This window comes from Choloepus didactylus, chromosome 17 (assembly GCF_015220235.1).
Source record: "Choloepus didactylus isolate mChoDid1 chromosome 17, mChoDid1.pri, whole genome shotgun sequence".
Classification (NCBI taxonomy): Eukaryota; Metazoa; Chordata; class Mammalia; order Pilosa; family Megalonychidae; genus Choloepus; species Choloepus didactylus.
In genome coordinates, this window is record NC_051323.1 from 43,259,435 (window position 1) to 43,278,659 (window position 19,225).

At 42.9% G+C, this 19,225-nt stretch overlaps 1 protein-coding gene across 1 annotated transcript in view; it reads left to right on the forward strand.

The window, feature by feature from the left end:
- The first annotated feature begins 700 nt into the window (after nucleotides 1-700).
- Nucleotides 701-19,225, forward strand: part of LHCGR (luteinizing hormone/choriogonadotropin receptor) — a 61,645-nt gene continuing 43,120 nt past the window's right edge. The window contains exon 1 of the mRNA XM_037807054.1: nucleotides 701-861. Coding sequence (XP_037662982.1) covers nucleotides 701-861 — 161 coding nt within the window. The remainder of the gene's footprint in view (nucleotides 862-19,225) is intronic.

Below are 19,225 nucleotides of genomic sequence, written 5' to 3' on the forward strand. Positions count from 1 at the left end.
CTGCTGTATATGTAGCAGCAGATTCGTTCATTCATTCACAATCTTTATTGAAGACCTACCATGTAGAAGCTAAGAGGAATACAAAAACAAATCTGAGTTGGATTTTGCTCTCAAGGGCCTCACAATCTACAGGGAAGATATAGGAGAGACACAGGTAGCTATACTATAAGGAGGAAAGCTGGTACTACCAAGAGAAATACAGAGCAAGTAATGGAGACTTTGGGAGGATGAAGATTTGGGGTTAAGAATGAAGAAGAGGAGGGGCTTCTGAGGTGTGCATCCCGACTGATGTGGGTATGGTGAGTATTGGTCTGACCCTCTCACAGGTGAAGTGACACGACTCACCCAACTTCACCCTCATAGCTGCTGCAGAACCAGGACAAGAATTAAGAATTCCCGCCAGCAAACCCAATGCATTCGCCCTTACCACACACTGCTTCCTATAATTAGGGCCATTTGCAGAGGTAGAGGACAGAACAGGGCAGGGTGAAGCAGCGGAAAGGAGGTGGTGGGGTCACTGGTCACTGTCCCACGTCTAGGCAGAACCAAGACTCAGCGGGGGCGGGAAGGGGCCGGCTGACGCCAGGAGGGGTGGGGTGGAAGGGCAGGCGAAGGGGCGGAGAGAGGGGCACGCGCCACACTCAGGGGCCGTCCGGGGTGCGGGCCCCGCCGCAGAAGCGCGCACTCAGGCTGGCGGGCCATGGGGCCGCGGTCCCCCGAGCTGCGGTTGCTGCTGCTGCTTCTGCTGCTGCCGCCGCCGCCGTCACCCGCGCTGCGCGGGGCGCGCTGCCCTGAGCCCTGCAGCTGCCCCCGAGACGGCGCCCTGCGCTGCCCTGGTCCGCGCGCTGGCGTCTCCCGACTGTGAGTACGCGGGACCCTCACTCGCTCCGGGCCACCGGCCCTCCCTACTCTTTCGCCCCCTGTACCTGGAAGTTCGGAGAAAGACGCTTCGCTCTGTCAAACTTCACCACCTTTAGGAGTGATGAGAACCCGAAGCTGGCGGGTTGTCTTTGGCATCCCGCGCGGCGCCTTGGGCTTTAGCCCTGCGGGCGGGCGCACCATCCTGCCCCTGGCTGCCCGGGGCTGGATCTTTCCCCGTGGTTGGGGCTGTGTCAGGGGGTCTAGAACTTCTCAGAAGCCCCAGAAGTCCTCGCTTTCTGACGCAGCTGGAAGACGTGGGTGTGATACCCTCAATTAGCAGCTGACGTGGTCTTTGAGCCTTGGGCCAGCCAGGTCCGCGTAGGTTACTGTAAGTTATGACACCCTCTGGTCCTCTGGCAATGGAGGGCTCAGGCTCTAGGACCAGGGGTGACCTGGTCACTCAACAGGGACTGCTGGCAGGCCCCTCCCCCAACCTGTGCCCACCTCCAACAGAGTGAACACAAAGGCACAGCGACATTCCTGTCCCAGCTGTGCTTGCATTTCAATCTGGTATCTAATAAATGAAAGGCCTTGTGTCCTGCCACCCACCACCTCTTCCCCCACCTCCCACCATTTCCACACTCAGAGTTGGTTAAAGGAATTGTATACATCAGCCAGCAGGTGGAGGAAGTTATTTGCTGAAGTAATGGGGTAAAAGGGGCAGTGAGGCAGGAATAGCCTTTAGTGCTAGTGGATCAGAGGTCTCCTTTCTTCTCTTTAGAAGAATGTACCACATATTGTAAGATTCTATTTATACGAAACATCCAGGAAAGGCAAATCCATAGGGATGGAAAGTGGATGAGGGGTTTCCAGGGCTGTGGGGGACTGGGGAGTGATTGCTAATAGGTATAGCTTTTTTGGGGTGATGAGTATTTTCTAAAATTCAATTGTGGTGATGGTTGCACAATTCTGTGAGCATACTTGAAGCCACTGCATTATTGGGTGAATTTTATAGTATGGGAATTATTCCTCAATAAAGCTGTTAAAAAAGAAAAGAAAAAGATACCACAAAAGTATCCAGTAGGTACCAGGCTGATGGAGGTCTTCAGCTAACATACATTGCAACCATTACAGGTGATGGAACTGCAGGCTGGGAGAAGAAAGAGACCTGTTTCCCCAACCCCATTTCACTGAGGCCTACTTCACAGAGCTTTCCCCTCCCTCTGAGGGGCCAGGCTTCTCCCTGTGGGAGAGATAGGGGCCTTCTTCAGATACAGTTTAAGAATGGAGGGGGTTCTATTAATTAGTTTCCATTAATTATCTTGTCAGCTCCATTACCAGAGGGTGAGGACCATGTTAATAGAATTTGTTTCAATCAATCAACAAATCCATGGAACCCTCCTTGCAAGTCCCAGCCCTTGTCCTTCCCTGACAAGCCTCCTATCTTGCTCTTTTGAATAACTGTGGCATTAACAGCCTCTCCCACTCACCTGATACTGATTACACAGCATAGCAGAAATTGAGGATTGGGAGGGAATTTAGAGATCACCAAACCCCAATCCCCACCCTGGTGCCCCACCCACCAACTTTATGACACAGAAAAGAAACCAGGATCCAAAGAGGTGGAATAACAGCTCTTGAGTACAAAGATGGGACTTCATCTGTTATATTTTTATATTTGTTTGTATTTGTAGGAAAATTACACCTTCCTTAATTTAAAAAAAAAAAACTCCAGGTTTCTCTAAAATTGGCAGTAGAGAACCTCCTGGTGGGGGCAGGAATGGGTGGGCCAAGTCCTAGCTCCTGCTGGGATTCTGCTTTCCACTGAGATCTTTCAATGACTCCTGCTGCCACCCCCATGCTGACCTCCGGAGGGTGCCTCTTCCCTAGAGAAGGCTCAAGTGAAAAAGCTAGCAACAGACTTTCTCTGGCTGCCCCATAGCACAGTGTAGGGAAGCCTGGAATCCCTCAAAAAGATTTTATAGGGCCAACTAGGTTTGGGAGTAGAGGTGGGAAAAGGGCACAATATAAGTACAGCTAGCATTCTGACACTAGCTAGTGCAACTTTCAAAGAGGAGCTAGTTCTGCAAGCTCTAAAGCTTTTTGCCACCCATGTGAGATCCTGGAGAATCTCTGACTTCCTCCCTCCAGAGGCCCTAGGATAGCATTCACCACCCAGGACATCCTCTCCTAGACACTTAGATTCCTTAGGCCAGCCAAGCATGGGGATCTTCACAAGGGTGGGTTTCCTAAGGGTCAGATCCTTGAGGGACAGCAGTATCCTTAAGGTGAGAACACTGTCAAGGTGGAGTCTATGAGGGCAAAAACAGGGTAACTTTTTCAGCACAACACGGTGACTCCAACATCCATATCATAAAACAGATGCATATGAAGTAATAGGAGGGTTATTTAAGGCAGTGTTTCTCAAAGTGCAGTCCTCCCCTTCCCCCAGCAGCATGAGCATCACCTGGGAAATGTTCAAAATGCAGGGACTCAGGCTGCAGCCCCAATCTACTGAATCAGAAACTCTGGGGGTGGAGTCCAGCAGCCTGTAGGTCAACATGCTCCCCAGGTGATTCTTATGCACACCCAAGTTTGGGAACCAAGGCACTGCTCTCCGTGGAGGATATAATCTGCAGAGCAAGAAGTATGTTTATAACTTCCTTGTGCCATACACTCCCTTTCCCCATCTACACACACACACACAATTTATTGCAAAAGGGCATCTGTGATAAAATTAAAACTCCAAACCCCAAGAAAGATGAAAAAGAAAGAGGATTGAGGAAAGTTAGTTTTTTCTTCAAAGACAAATAGATGGTGGTGATGGTAGCATGACATTGTGAAGGTAATTACTACCACTGAACCATAACTTGAAAGTGGTTAAAGTGGGAAATTTTATGTTGTATATATATTACCTCAATAAAAACTTTTTAAAAGAGGAGTAGGGAAAGGAACCCCATGGGGAAGGAGAAACTAAATATACAACGGATGGGGGAGAATATATCTGCTGGTAGAGGATCTCAACTGGGATGGGAGGAAAGCCTCCGTCTAAAAACCCAGGGAAAGGGTTCATCTTAGAAAGAAGGATACTTCTGAGTCCTGAGGGAAGAAGACAGATGGGTAAAGGTAGAACTAATATTGAAGAGAAGGACAGAAGAGTGGATGAGTTCATGCTGGAATTCATGCTGGAATTGTCTTTTCTTGATAATGAATAAATGAAATAGTAGACAATAATTACAAGATAGAAAAATGCTATGAATAATAAGTTATTAGCAGTACATCAAAAGAAGAGGATTGAAATTATGTGATAAGGCTTCCAGGAGAAAGTTATCCCTGTGCTACCTCGTCCATAGGATTTTCCTCCGGGGAGAGGAGGAGAGCACTCCCAGTCCTGACGGGGAGGCAAGTGCACCAGAGCACCTGGGAATTCATCATCAGCCCCTCAGTAGGTGTTACTTTGTATTTTAATCAATTCAGCCCTTGGTAACACTGCCTTCTAAGACCTCCATCGAAAGTTCACTATTTGGTTTAAAAAGGGAATAAAAAAAAGATATGTGGATAACTGCATTTTACTGACAAACCTGCTGCTTGCAAAGCTGGAAAATGGTACTGTTGGTATCTTTCATCCCCTTCCACATTTTACTAAAAACATAGGTATTTAAAATCTAAAGCATGATACAAAAAATAGCCTCCCATGTTTCTGCACTCACTTTAATTGGGGGAAAATGTCAAAGAAAAAAATTGATTTTAAATATTTTCTTCCCTTTTCTTATTAGTTCTAGGCAACTGGAAGGAGGGAGGGAAAAAATAATCTCACCTTGCCTATGGTTATATAAAGATCTTTGTCTCTATGACAACAGAAAGGTTGATCTGCATGATATGGAAACAGCTTCTGAAAAATCTGTTAGTAAGAAAATGCTAATAATAATTATGGCAATTTATTTTTTGCATGTTGTGCCTGCTGAACAGAGATTCAAATGTTCAACTTTATGATCAGACACCATCCAGAGATTTTAAGAGGATAAAATGTGCGGTATCTATCAAGCCAGTGTCACAGGAAGATGTAGTCTCCTGACATCTTCCCTGAATATCTTCCCCTTTCTCCCACCTTCAGTTGAAATCAGGGTCCAGAACAGTGTTCAGTACTACAGGGGGGATGTACAAGTGGAGGGAATGATTCCTTGAGGAGCCTAACAATCTAGGTAGAAACACACCCCTAGAGACTGGTGTAGGTGGGGAGAGAAGCTTCAAGGCTCTCAGGAATTCAGAATTCACTGTGGACCAAAGTCTCCAAGGGAAGGCCTCATGGGTCAAGGGTTATGAAGCAAACCTTAAAGAAGAGGAGCGGAAAAGAGTCCAGGTAGAAAAATCACCTAAGATTAGAATGTCAAGGGAGATATGCCAGGTTCGAATAGACTAGAGATTCCTTGCTGAGAAGCAAGAAATATGGTTGAATAAATTCTTCCTTCTTCATGCCTCTCCCAGGCTCTTTGGGAGGGAAATTATTTTTAAAGGCAAGACACAAAGTCATCAGAAATCTTTGATTAAATTACCCAGAGGGCTGTGCAAAAAAAAAAAAAAATCTCAATATGTAGTTCTTCACTTACAAATTTTCAATCAAAGCCATTTTTGGGTGTTTTGTCATTTCTCCCGAAGCCTTCCTTGATGCTCCCTGCCCCTGCCACACATACACATACCTGCTTTAATACTTTGTACTTATATTTTCACACATATCACACTATTTGTTCAATGTGTACGTCTTCTACAAAAGCAGGGTCCTCATCCTCAGTACTATTGACATATTGGCCAGGATAGTTCTTTCATGTGTGAACTGTCCTGTGCATTGTAGACTATTCACCAGCATCCTTGTCTTCACCCACTAGACGCCAACAGTAGCATCCTTCCCCCAAACTGTGACAACCAAACATGTCTCTAGAATTGCCCCTAAGGGGCAAAATCCTACCCCTTGGATTAGAATCACTAAGCTAGAATGAGTTTCTTGAAGAAGTCATACTCGGCTCCGGATCCCCAGAATTTGGCATGTAGTATGATTAACGTGTTTATTGAGTCACTAGATGACCAAACTGAGTGGATAGCCAAATAGAAGCAACCAAATCAAAGGTTTTTATACAACCTTTTTGTATAAAAAGGAAGCAGTTATGTTCATTAGCATGTACCACATCTAAATGTCATTTTTAAATCTCCACCCTAGAGAATGAGGAAGCACGGAGGTACTGATGGAGTTAGTTCATTTTCATGCCAGCATCTAGGTCCTAGGTTTTCCAAACCCCCCATCTGTCTTTTGAAAGGGCCATAGCAGACATAATGGCTTAAGAGAAGCAAGACCTGGAGCTCACTGATGATAGTATGTCCCATCTAGGTGGTTTTAGTTTTTGTTGTTTGTTTCACTCAATGGGGAAGAATCAATCCCCAAACTAGGATGCATAAAAAACAAACACACACCGAGGCAGCATAGTTGAGAAAGATGGGCTCCCATTCCTCCAGGTAGCAGCTCCCAGAAAGCCCACAAGACCGAGGGAAGCCTGCCCACATTCTTGTGATTAGACTGCTTGGCCCTACCTTCAGTTGCCCTGTAGCCAGGCAAAAATTCCCAGAGTCTGGCAAGGATCATATACTACTTCCCCCTCCCCTCAAAAAAACTGAGAGGCCAGAGGTTGATGTTGAACTTGAACCTTGGTTCTAACTCAGCTCTCCCAGCCCTACCCGCCCTACCTCCACCTGCCTTTGAGGTGATTCTTAATCCCAGGTGTACCAATAAACAGACTCCTTGGGAAAAGATTTGCAAGGCCCACATTTTATTAGTTTTAAAATCATCCTTTTGGGGAAAGTGAATAATGGCCCCTAGCAGGACACTAAAAAGCAAGCAACAGAGTTCCCAAAATCTGAATGGAAGTGTAAGAGCCAAAAAGATTTCACACACAAATCGCTTTGGCATTGGACTCAACTCCCTCCTCAGAGAGCAATAATTCCTTGAGTGTCCCCCTCCCTTATTCTTTTAATGATTCCAAAAGCAGTAAGTCAGATTGATTAAGGGCCCCAGTCCTGTTCCTTTACCCCCTCCATTTTCTTCCTTAGCCCTTCAATTTGGTTTTCATGTTTTGAAATGAGACAACAAACATCTCTTTCCAAAATATAATCTCCCAGTGTGGCTGCACCAGGCAGTGTCTTGGCTGTGTAATTCTGATCTTCAACATGAAGTTTTAAAGCTAATTTAGTCACAGTGGTGGAGAGGGACCCTGCTGCTCTCTTCCAAACCTGAGAGGCCTGGCTCCATGGGAGCATATGTGCTCTGTTCCGGCAGCTCCCCTTGGTGCACAAAAATCACATGTAATGCAGATTTTAGCAAATTTCCCACCAATTTTTTTAAAAAGGAAATTAAGGTAATCCCACTCACCAGACAGGTGGGCTCTCTGACTTGGTGGGCAGCTTCTACCAGTTTCTCCTAAAGGTCTTCATTTACTCCCAGCTGCTGCCTCACTTGGAGGTGACACCCCCTCCCTGCCAACAAACCACTCACAGATGCTCTCCACGTGGCCCTGAACCACAGCTCTTTAATACCACCAGAGCTAAATTCAGAAAAGTACAATTTATAAATAAACTCAAATTTCAGAATGAAGATTTGGACTCTATTCCTGTGCTGTTACATTTGTCTTTTTTTTTTTTTTTTTTTTTTTTTTTTTTGTCAGAGAAGTTGGGGATTTACAGAACAATCATGCATAAAATACAGGATTCCCACATACCACCCTATTATTAACACCTTGTATTGGTCTGGTACATTTGCTACAATTGATGACAGCACATTTTTATGATTGTACTATTAACTATAGCCCATGGTTTAACTTAGGGTTCACTGTGTAGTGTAGTTCCATGGATTTCTTTAAAAAGTTTTATTCTGTTACAATATATACAGCCTAACATTTCCCCTTTTAACCAGTGCAGAAATATAGTTCAGTGTTAATTACGTTCACAATGTTGTGCTACCATCACCACCATCCATTACCAAAACATAATCATCTTTCCAAATAGGAACTCGGTACATTTTAAGCCTTAACTCACTATTCACTATCCTCGCCCTGTCCCCTGGTAAACTATATTCTAGATTCTGACTCGATGAGTTTGCTTATTCTAATTATTTATCAGTCAGATCATACAATATTTGTCGTTTTGTGTCTGGCTTACTTCACTCAACATGTACATATGTCCTTGAGTATGATGAAATAAGGTTACTTCTGGGTTCCTAATTCCACCTCATGAGCAGTAACAGATGCATTTTGAGCCTGCAGGGATGGCGGTACCCTGGTGTTCTGGGGCAGAGTTCCGACACAGCCCCCAAATTATCTGAATTGATCAAAAGGACAAAGACTGGGCAGATATGGGTTCCAGCCTCAGGTAGCCTTTTCCCTAACGTGGGCTGTGGGTTTGAGCTAGTAATAAAACCTCTGTGCTGTACTTAAAAGGCACATGATGATTCCTGCCCCTGAATGGGGCTGGCTGTTATGAAGATAAATAAGACAACAGACCCAAAAGTACTTGAAATAAAGGTTTTCCATACTCTAAAGTATTATTGTAACAATCTGGTAATGCAGAAAGACTGAAAAACCCACAGCCCATGTATGAGGTTGAACAGTGAATATCATGCAAGGGGCAAGTTTTGTACCTGGGAGGTATTAATTAGAGAAAATGACCCACTATTTCTTTTCATCCTGAAAGGTGAATGAGTTAGAATCCCAAAATAGCAGAGCTCATTATTACCTGGAATCTAATAAGCTGGCCTTTTCAGCCCAGGTTGAGCTGTTGCTGAGACATGCCACCTAACACCAGATAACAGACTGTTCTATATCATCCTATTGGGTCAGTCCTGTCTGCCCAGCAAGAGTGTCCAAGCTCATTCATTCCCTGCTCCAAAATCTCACACAGAGATCACGCAGAAAACCTTCACATTATACTTTATGAACACTCAGGAACTGTGTCCTGAAGATTTACTATGTGCAGGGCACTGTGAAGGAACCAAAGACATCACCCCTGCCCTCCAGGAGTTTACAGTCTTCCAGGCATAGGAGAGAGAGGACCAGTTCTCAGATAATTGCAGGGAAATGCAGAAGGTGATAAAAAGTAGATAAGAGTTATAAACAAAGTCTGGTGGGAGTTCAGAGGAGGGTAACAAAGAAACCTTAGCAAGGGTATCATTTGAGCTGTACTTCTTTAAGCCTTACTCTCTTACAGGGGCAGCTGAACTAACATGATGTTACCCCATAGGCTCACTCCTGGCCTTTGACACTAGCTTAGAGAGACCTCTGGGGAATCACTATTCGAAGTCTTCTGCTTTCTCAACGACCAACAACACATGCCCTGTGTGTACAATGGAACAATGGACTACTTCACCTTGGATACCATAGGTGGGAACCTATTAGGGTCTCCTTTGCAAGCACCAGAAATCAACTCTGACTAATTTAATCGTAAGAGATGAACCCATAGAAAAATAAGGAGGTAAAAGGAGTGGGCAAGATCCAGAGACAATCTGGCGTCTTAGAAGCAGAAGGTTAGGGAACTTCCCTTGAAGTTTTCCCTTTATAATGAGTCAGCTCCAAAGACTCCTCTGTCTCCACTAAAAGTTTCAATACCCGAGAGAGAGAATATGATTGGCCCAGCTTGAGTCAGATGTTCCCCAACTCGAGCCAGGGCATAGGATCAACTTGCACAGTCAATGAGGTGCTTACAGGGAAGGGAGCATTTTTGAGCCATGCAACCACACAAAATGGTGTCTGCCAGAGCTGGTGAGTTAGTGAAAAGGAAAGGAATACATGGAGGTAATTTCAGGCATTTCAAACATATCCTCAAGTTAATTAAAAGTATGTGGTATATTAGTTACAACCAGCTTCTATAGTTTACTCAAAAATTTTTTTTTAAGTGTCTGGAAACAGAAGCTTATAATGAAAGCACTTCCTGAAGCATATCTGCAATGTCACTGCCCTGACAACATAATATTCTCTGCTGCTGAAAAATATTTTTGAGAAAACATTACACATGACACAGACTTTCCCCAGGGAGAATTCAATACGTTGTTTTATTTACCAGAGTTATTTTGTCATGTTATATTATTGCTAGAAGAAGTCTGGCTTAGGGGGGTAAAGAATGGGTTGCTTTGCTTAGTGTCTTTAGAAAACTTTAAATGGGTTTTGAGAATGGTCTTAGATGTGTATACCATTTTCCTCTGAGGCTTTATATTTTTAATTTAGTTGATGCACAAATGACTTGGAAAATCCGTTTTCCAGGGAATCTTGTTGAGCATCTTGGTTCATATTATAATTCATAAATTCTTCCAGCTTCTTGGGTGCTTTGCAACAGTTGTCTTGGAGGAGAGTAACTCAAATGCACTTTCCAATGGGAAGAGTTCCAACTGGATAAACTTTTTTAAATCAATGAGCAACTGCAAACTCTGCAGAGTGGTTTCCTAGAGGTGAAATATTTAATGGAAGGCTGTTCTTTATCATTTCCTTAAAAGGCTATCAAATGAGGTCTATAAGAGATATCTGAACCCAAAAGAAAAGGACCAAATGGGAGTGTTTAACCTCCCTCTCAGTTGTCCTAATTATAATTAGAGCAGAGTCAAGCTCCAGGGACAAGTTAGAGACATTTTATAGACTTTGAGGTGACCCATGACATGAAAAATCAATTCCAAAATCTACCCTAACCCCTGCCAAGGAAATAGAGCTGGCATTACGTGTTGGCTGGGCAGCTTGCACCTTTCACAGTGAGCGGCTGTAAACAAAAACAAGTGCTTATTGAAATCCTACCCTGTGTTTCTGTTGAATAATCATTTTTAAATGTCAAATATCTATGGGATAGTTTGTATCATCATTTTATAGTTGTGGGAATTAACCTTAAAGGGGCAAAGCTGTAATTTGAATCCAGGCAGTCTGATTACAGAATCTGTACTCCGAAAACTACCATGCCATGCTGCCTCAAGAGAGAAAGCATATGCATTTGGTGATGAAGACACATTCCATAAGGTATGTGGCACCTGAGATGAACCTTTAACCAAGGGTAGAATTTGACCAGCAAAGAAGGATGGAGATGTGCCAGAGGGTGGAAATAGTGAGGATGAAGGCAGGAAGTTCAGGAAACACAAGTGGTCTGATTTGTCTAGGGAGGCACTGGCCAGTAGTAATAAAATGGGAGTCACATATGTAATTTAAAATTTTCTAGTAGCCACCATCAAAAAGTTTTTAAAAGGTGAAATTAATTTTAGTAATATGTTTCATTTAATACAATATAAAACATTATCATTTCAACATAATCAGTATCAAAATTATTAATGAGATATTTTACATTATTTTGTTGTACCAAGTCATCAAAAGCCAGAGTGTATTTTACACTTATGGTGCATCTTAATTCAGATTGGTCACATTTCAGGGCTCAGTAGCCACATGTGGCTAGCAGTTGCCAAGTTGGACAGTGCAAGTCTAGAGTATTGGTTACATGAGGGGAATAGTGGGTGATATGAATGGTAAATGAAGTTTGAACTTTATTTGGAGGACCTTAAAGGTGAGACTGAGATGTTTGTAGATAATTAGATAGGCCAAGGGAAGGTAAAGAATATATTTGAGCATAAGAGTGACACAGTTACACTTGCCAGGAATATTAATGTGGACAGGGCAGAGGAAAGCCCAGATGGGGTGAGGGGAAACCAGTAATGGAACTATAGAGTAGTCAAAGTGGAGAAAAGAATGGACAAGAAGAATATAAGTGAGGAAGGAATAAAGGGGCTGAAGGCAAGAAACAGTGTGCAGGCAGAATCCATCAGAGACTAGTTGAATAAAGGAAACATCCATACAGGGTACCTGGTAACTTGTCAAATAATAGTGCAGGGAAAAAAAAAAAAGAGTGAAGTCCTGAGGAAGACAGAAGGAGAGAAAAAAATCAGTTAGTCTCCAGAGCTTCATGGAGGATCAGGGGTTTAAGCTGTGTCTTAAAGTTGACAACTGAGCATGCATCCTCAAGCGGCCAAAGACCCATTCAGGAGGCTAGGTTTTCACACAAGGAAACGAGGATCCCATAGAAGGGTGTATCTGCAAACCCCAGAATGAATAATGCAGATGTGATGTGATCGGAGGAGGACACAGCAGTGAACCAGGAATTAAGTGACATATGTTCTAGTCCAGAGCTGCCACTGAATTTTCATGAGGTTTGAGAGAAGTCATCTCACCTTTCCTAACTTAAGATTCTTCATCTGTACAGTGAGAGGTTGGACCATATGATCTGTAAGCAGCCCTTTTATTCTGACATTCCTTGAGCCTAATACAGCAAGTGCCTAAAGGAATTGTCAAACAATAATTAAAACCACCTGGATTCATTTTTAAGGAGCGTTCCAAAAATTTATGATGTAAAACTTAACATACTGGATGTCCATCTCTACTGACTTTGTATTTCAGTTCATGTTGAAGTCTCAGCTCCCTCTAAGTAAATGCTGAAAACAACAGGAGGGAAATAAATGGCAACATTCCCTGCAATGATGTTAGCAAATAAACCTATGCATTTGAAAGCACAAGAATTTAAAAGCATTTGAAAAAGGGAAAGCCAGTTTTATGTAATTCCAAGATATATGCAAGTTCTTTATAATTTCTGAGCAGCTTTGAAAAGAACACCAAATTTCTTAATTTGGTTAAATATAAATTTAATTATATTTTGTTAAATTTAAAACATCTTATATAATAAATACAAAAATAATTCTTTTGAATTAAAATGAGGTAATGCTTCCCCCTCCCCTAGCAACAAATTCATTATGCAAAAATGCCTTCAAAGTATCTGATTTCTCTTTCTCCCTCCCTCTGCTTTTTTAGTGTTTTAAAATTCAGTCTGTATTGCTCCAGCACTAAACTAATCATCTGTGAAAGATGGATGGATGTTTGTAGCGTTCTTAAATCGATAATATGGATGGCTTTTTTAAACAATTAGAGGGTAGTGAATAAAAATATTTCACTTCTGCCACATTTGAAGCTGAAGGAAATGTAAAAGATCGTGCAAGGTGACCAAAGACCCCACTCAGCCTCTGGACTAGATCTTTCACCCTTGCTTTCCTCTCCCTCTGGCCCTGTTCAGGCTCTGGACCTTTGTAGGTGGTCCTGCCCTGGGAACTATCTTGCATGCCAAGCTTTTAAACACCAAGAGGAGGTGAAAAACCTATAGTCATAATTTGCTTTGTGCAAGATCTGTCTTAAAAATATATGTATAGAAAGAGAGAGAGAGAGAGTGTGTGTGTGTGTCAATTGAACCATAGAGTCCATTCACCCCAGGAGATTGCTATTTAAAGGAATCCTGTAGTGAATCCTTCTGTACAGCAAAGAACCTTTCGGTAATGTGAATGTCTCCCAATTGACAGGTTTTTGTAAGCAATGGCTTTCAAATATTGGATTTCCTTCAAGGGAGAAACAGCCCTCCTGACTCTGAACTTCTCCACCTAGCTTTATTTTTAGGGTTTAACAAGCCAGTGAGCTGGACAAACTGAATAGTCTGTATTATTAAATTCAAATTAAAAAAAAAAAAAAGGAGCCCAAGCCCTATCCTTGAGTATCCAAGAGACATTAGAAACCATTGGGGAGGACATGATACAGTGACGTTACCTTCTTCAAGGTAATAGGGTTCATCTGAATACTCTTTATTATCAGTAAATTCCCCTCTGTTGCTGTACTGTGACAAAAGTACCCTGGGGGCTTGGCAACTGGAGTTGGCTGGGAAAGGAACAGAGTCAAAAGGAGGTAAAAGAGTTGACAGGAGAACCTATGATGGTGTCTAAGTGAGACAGGGCAAAAAAACACCTCCGTGAAAAATACTAGATAAAAACCAGAAAGTGACTCAGAACACCACTTCCAGTGTAGCACCAGCCAGACAAGGTCTGCTAAATCCACAGGGAACATGGATTTGGTGAAACTAGGAGCCTGCATTCTGAAACAAGTGAGTGAGCCAGCTGAAAGTCCAGCAGCTGTGCTGCAGTGTGGGGAAACCGTGGGCTGACGTTTGGAGATGGACTGGTTCTTTAAAAAATAAAAAAGCCCGGGAGCGGCTGCAGATAAGATGGAGAGAGACACGCAGTGAAGAACGGTGGGAGCAGGCTGGGCTAATGCCTCGGTGTCTGGCATGGAGGATACCCCTTCCCACACCCGCTGCTGATTGTCTCAAGACCCGGGGAGCACAGGGGAGCCAAAAGGAGAAAAAATCTGCATTCCTTGCAGCCATCTCCTCAGCGGGCGGGGGATGCTCCTGCCCAGGGCCGGACCCACAGCCCAGAGCTGTGCCAAGAAACCCAGTGTGACAGGGAGTCTTTCCCACAGCACTGCACACATGCCACAATATCAGCCGTGGACAGTGGCCTTTAATGCACCCATGGCTGATTGTCCTGGAGTTGGGAGGGCGGAGCTGCATGAAAAGGAAAAGTTAACGCATCCCATTCAACCATCTTTGAAGCAGGCTGAGAGCGCCCCTGCACAGCCCGGCGACCCAGGGCTTCCCTGGCGGGCCGGCGCACACTTGTGATGTGGCACGGCCCTCCCTCAGCAGAGGTCCTGGAAGAGCACAGCTGGGAAGGGGGAACCGCTCAGAAATCCCAGGGACCCTACGTGAATACCAAGGACTTGTGGGTCAGCAGCAGAGACAATCTGTGGAAAGACTGAAATGAAGGCTTAGGCTCCTGCAACAGCTTTAAATCTCCAGGAACACCTGGGAGGTTTGATTATTAAAGCTGCCCAGACTGCCTAACCACCCAGACACACGCCCCACATTCAGGGCGGACAGCATCAGCAACACACCCAAACTTGGTGCACCGATTGGACCCCCCAAGAATCAGACCCCCACACACCACAAAGACAAAGTGGGGGAGAACTGACTTGAGGGGAAGAGGTGACTCACGGACACCATCTGCTGATTAGTTAGAGAAAGTGTACACCACCAAGCTGCAGTTCTGACAAATTAGGGATCAAGTAAAGTAAATGCCAAGAGGCCAAAAACAACAGAAAATCTTAAAGCATATGATAAAACCAGACTATATGGAGAACCCAAACCTAAACACCCCAATCAAAAGATCAGAAGATACACAGTACTTGGCACAATTAATCAAAGAACTACAGACAGGCAATGAGAGCATGGCTCAGGATATAAAGGACATAAAGAAGACCCTAGAAGAGCACAAAGAAGAAATTGCAAGAGTAAATTAAAAAAAAAAACCAGGAGATCTTATGGAAATAAAAGAAACTGTAGGCCAAATTAAAAAGACTCTGGATACTCATAATACAAGATTAGAGGAAGCTGAACAACCATTCATCCTCCTTGAGGACTACAGAACAGAAAATGAAAGAACACAAGAAAGAATGGGGAAAAAAATTAAAAAAATCGAAATGGATCTCAGGGATATGATAGATAAAATAAAAAGTCAAAATTTAAGACTCGATGTCCCAGAAGGGGAAGAGAAGGGTAAAGGTCTAGAAAGAGTATTCAAAGAAATTGTTGGGGAAAACTGCCCAAACCTTCTATACAATACAAATACACAAAGCATAAATGCCCAGCGAACTCCAAATAGAATAAATTCAAATAAACCCACTCCAAGACATATTCTCATCAGACTGTCAAATACTGAAGAAAAGGAGCAAGTTCTGAAAGCAAGAAGAGAAAAGCAATTCACCACATACAAAGGAAACAACATAAGACTAAGTAGTGACTATTCAGCAGCCACCATGGAGGTGAGAAGGCAGTGGCATGACATATTTAAAATTCTGAGAGAGAAAAATTTCCAACCAAGAATACTTTATCCAGCAAAACTCTCCTTCAGATTTGAGGGAGAGATGTAATTTTTCACAGACAAACAAATGCTGAGAGATTTTGCTAATAAAAGACCTGCCCTACTTCAGATACTAAAGGAAGCCCTACCAATGGAGAAACAAAGAAAGGAGAGAGAGACAGAGAATTTTAACAGACATATATAGAACATTACATCCCAGGTCACCAGGACACACATTCTTCTCATTCTTATCTACACGGATCTTTCTCCAGAATGGACCATATGCTGGGACATAAAAACAAGCCTCAATAAATTAAAAAAAAAAAAAAAATGAATTTGTTCAAAGCACATTCTCTGACCACAATGGAATACAAATAGAAGTCAATAACCATTGGAGAAATCACAAACACCTGAGGATAAAAATGAGGGGGAGATGAAATCATTCCCAGATAATCAAAAGCTGAGGGACTTCACCACCAGTAGATCAGTCCTATAAGAAATGTTAAAGGGAGTTGAGCAGGCTGAAAGGAAGGGACACTAAACGATTGACTGAAACTACATGAAGAAATAAAGATTACCAGTAAAGATCATATGGTAAATATAAATACCAATACTACTGTATTTTTGATTTGTAACTCCACTATTTACTTCCTACAGGATCTAAAATACATAAAGTATAATGATAAATCAGTGGTTTTGGACTCAATGTAAAATATGTAATTTTTGACAAGAACTACATAAAGGTGGGGGAATGAGGGAGCACAGGAAACTAGTTTATGAGTCATATTGAAGTTAAGTTGGTATCAAAGAAAAACAAGGTTGTTATAGATTTAAGATGTTAAATTTAAGCCCCACAGTAAACACAAAGAAAGTATCAGAGAATATGACCATAGAGATGAAAAGTAAAGTAGGGGTTCCGAGAAGTGGGGAAGGGGCAATGGGGAGTTAAGAAATGAGTGTAGGGTTTCTGTTTGGGGTGAAGGGAAACTTCTAGAATGGATGGTGGGAAGGTGATAGCATTGCAACATTCTAAATGTGATTAATCCCATTAATGGAATGCTAGGGAGGGGTTGGAATGGGAAGATTTAGGCTGTATATATGTTTCCACAATTGAAAAAAAAAAAAAAGACAGTCTAAATAGATGACAATTAAATGCCAAGGATGATCCTGGATGGGATCTGAGGATGAAGGAGAGGAGGCTCAAAGGGACACAGATGGGACATAAGGAAAAAAAAAAAAAAAGGAAATATAGAATGTAAGCTTTGTATCAATGTTGAATTTCTTGAACTTCTTAGCTGCGCTTAATGGGATTGCATAAAAGAATGTTCTTGTCCATGGGAAAGGTATGTGTGAATTATATTGTTTGTTCAAAAAAAAAAAAAAAGAGTTGACGGAAAGGAGCTCTGAAAGTAGGATGGCCCTTCAGGGTAGTCCCACCTTGAGGCAAGGGGGCTGGGCCTTTATACTATGCATTGAGCATTCATTAGATATGGACTGCCCAGGGGATGGGGCCGTGATCTTGGGTGAGGTGGTGATCTTAGGTTTAGGATAATTCCGGAATTGCAAGTCAGCTGAGAGCTTCTGCCACACACTCTTCCAGCTGCTGGGGGAATGAGTGCCTCGGTTCTGAAGGAGGATTCTGGCAGCCCACCACAGCTTCCACTACAGGCACTAACACAGCTGCTCTGGGTAGCCCAGCATAGGGTCCCCATCTGTACCAGGGTCCCGGTTTCAAAGTCAAAACTCAGCAGTGAGAGATACTAGGTTGATCTTAATCAGAGAGGATCTGGGAACTGTTGTGTCTGTCGGGTTCCCTAAGGGGCGGAGGTATAGGGAGCAGGATTTGGTGATTGGGAAGAAGGGAGGGAAAGAATAGGAAGGGCTCTGCTCCTAGATGGACTCTGGAGAGAAAAGGCAGGCTACAGGATAAGCAACCAAGTAAGTGTAATTTAAGGCACTGCAAGTGCACTCTTGCCCTCCAAATATGGGGTCCAGTTTAGATAGTGGTCAGCAGAGACACAGGGCTTCAATGAAGTCATGACCAAGCACAAGATTCCAGGGCTCAGGTGCATGGAAATAAACAAAGGCCAACCAAATGAGAACAAACAATGGCTATTGATTCAGAGTTTGCTATAGCTAGGGAATCAGCCACCATCACTTGCATTTGGCAGGGACTCCAAGGCAGGGAGGGGAATTGGACAGCTTTATAGTGGAAAAAGGGAAGCATGCCCTAATTGAAGGCTGCTGGCATGGGGAAGTGGAGGCAGGCTAAATAGAAGCAGGAAATTCTATGTGATTGGTAGGCAGCAAATTTGGTTTTCTCTGTTGGTTCTAAGTTGGAAGCAGTGGCAAAAATTAGGGAAGCTATCAGTTAATGAATAATGAATAAGTTCTGACAACTTTGGGCTGATTACTACAGAGGTTTCTGTTTGGCTTCCCAGGCTGGTTGCTGTAGGTTGTGGGTCAGAGTTCTATTTTTATATATGGTTTGGCCATTGTTGTTTGTATATTCAGGCTCTCAGGTAGATGGCTTAGTTCCAATCCAAAGGGTTAGAAACTGCATCTTCTTCAACTTTAACCCAGAACTGGAAGGATTCAGAACCTGCAGGTGGGATTCATGAGTAGATGGATGTTCCAGAGCTGATGAAGCTAAGGCAGACTTTGTCATCCAATCTAAGTATTTGTTTCAGCATCTATGGCAAAGGTGCTTGGGCAGGGTAGGGTTTGACCATAGTCTAGGTGCTGCCTGTGTTGTATCTTCCATTCATTGTTTTAAAAATCTAGTTTAAAACTGTAAAAAGGGACTATTAAAATGTAATAAATGTAATAAGTGGCATAGTTCCTCAGTCATGTTCTTCTTTAGCCGTCTTACTCACTTTTCAAGAAGCAGAGAGAATTCTATACTCTGCAAGTTCAACCTCAGGTTTGTCCAGCAACCCTGGTCCTTTACAACCCATCTGAGATGTGTAGTTTGGGAGTATTATCCTTGCATGCTAAGACAGAAATATCTATGCTGCCCTTTCATTTTTCTTTGCTTTGTGCACCAGTGTCGTTCTTCCCCTTTTGACCCTGGACAGCCGCTGAAGTGTCCTTGCCTTTGACCTCCATTCCTCCAGTTCTCCTTGGCTTCTGCTCCACAGCAAATGATACTGATGAGACCTTTCCACAAGAGTTCCAAAAGTTCACAGAACTCTTGGAATACATGCATGCCTAACTTCAAAAAAAAAAAAAGAGAGAGAGAGAAGGAAGGAATTCCATACATCAAAATAAAAAATTTTTCTTTTCCATTTGTCTCTCAGGTTCAGGTTCAGGGGATTTAGCTGATCACATTTCTTCATTCAAGTAACATTATCATATTGGTCCATTCAAAACCCCTCTCTGATTTAGTTATTTATTTATTTTATGCCCTTTTCCCACTTCCATTCTTCTCAGCCCACCACAGGCAACCATTCTAATGTGTCTGTATGCCTCTGGATGTTTTCTTTTAAAACGTCTAATGTTTGGTGTACATGTATTTTGATCCTGCAAATAGTATTGTTATATATCTCATTGATTTCTTACTTCTTTCTCAGCCCT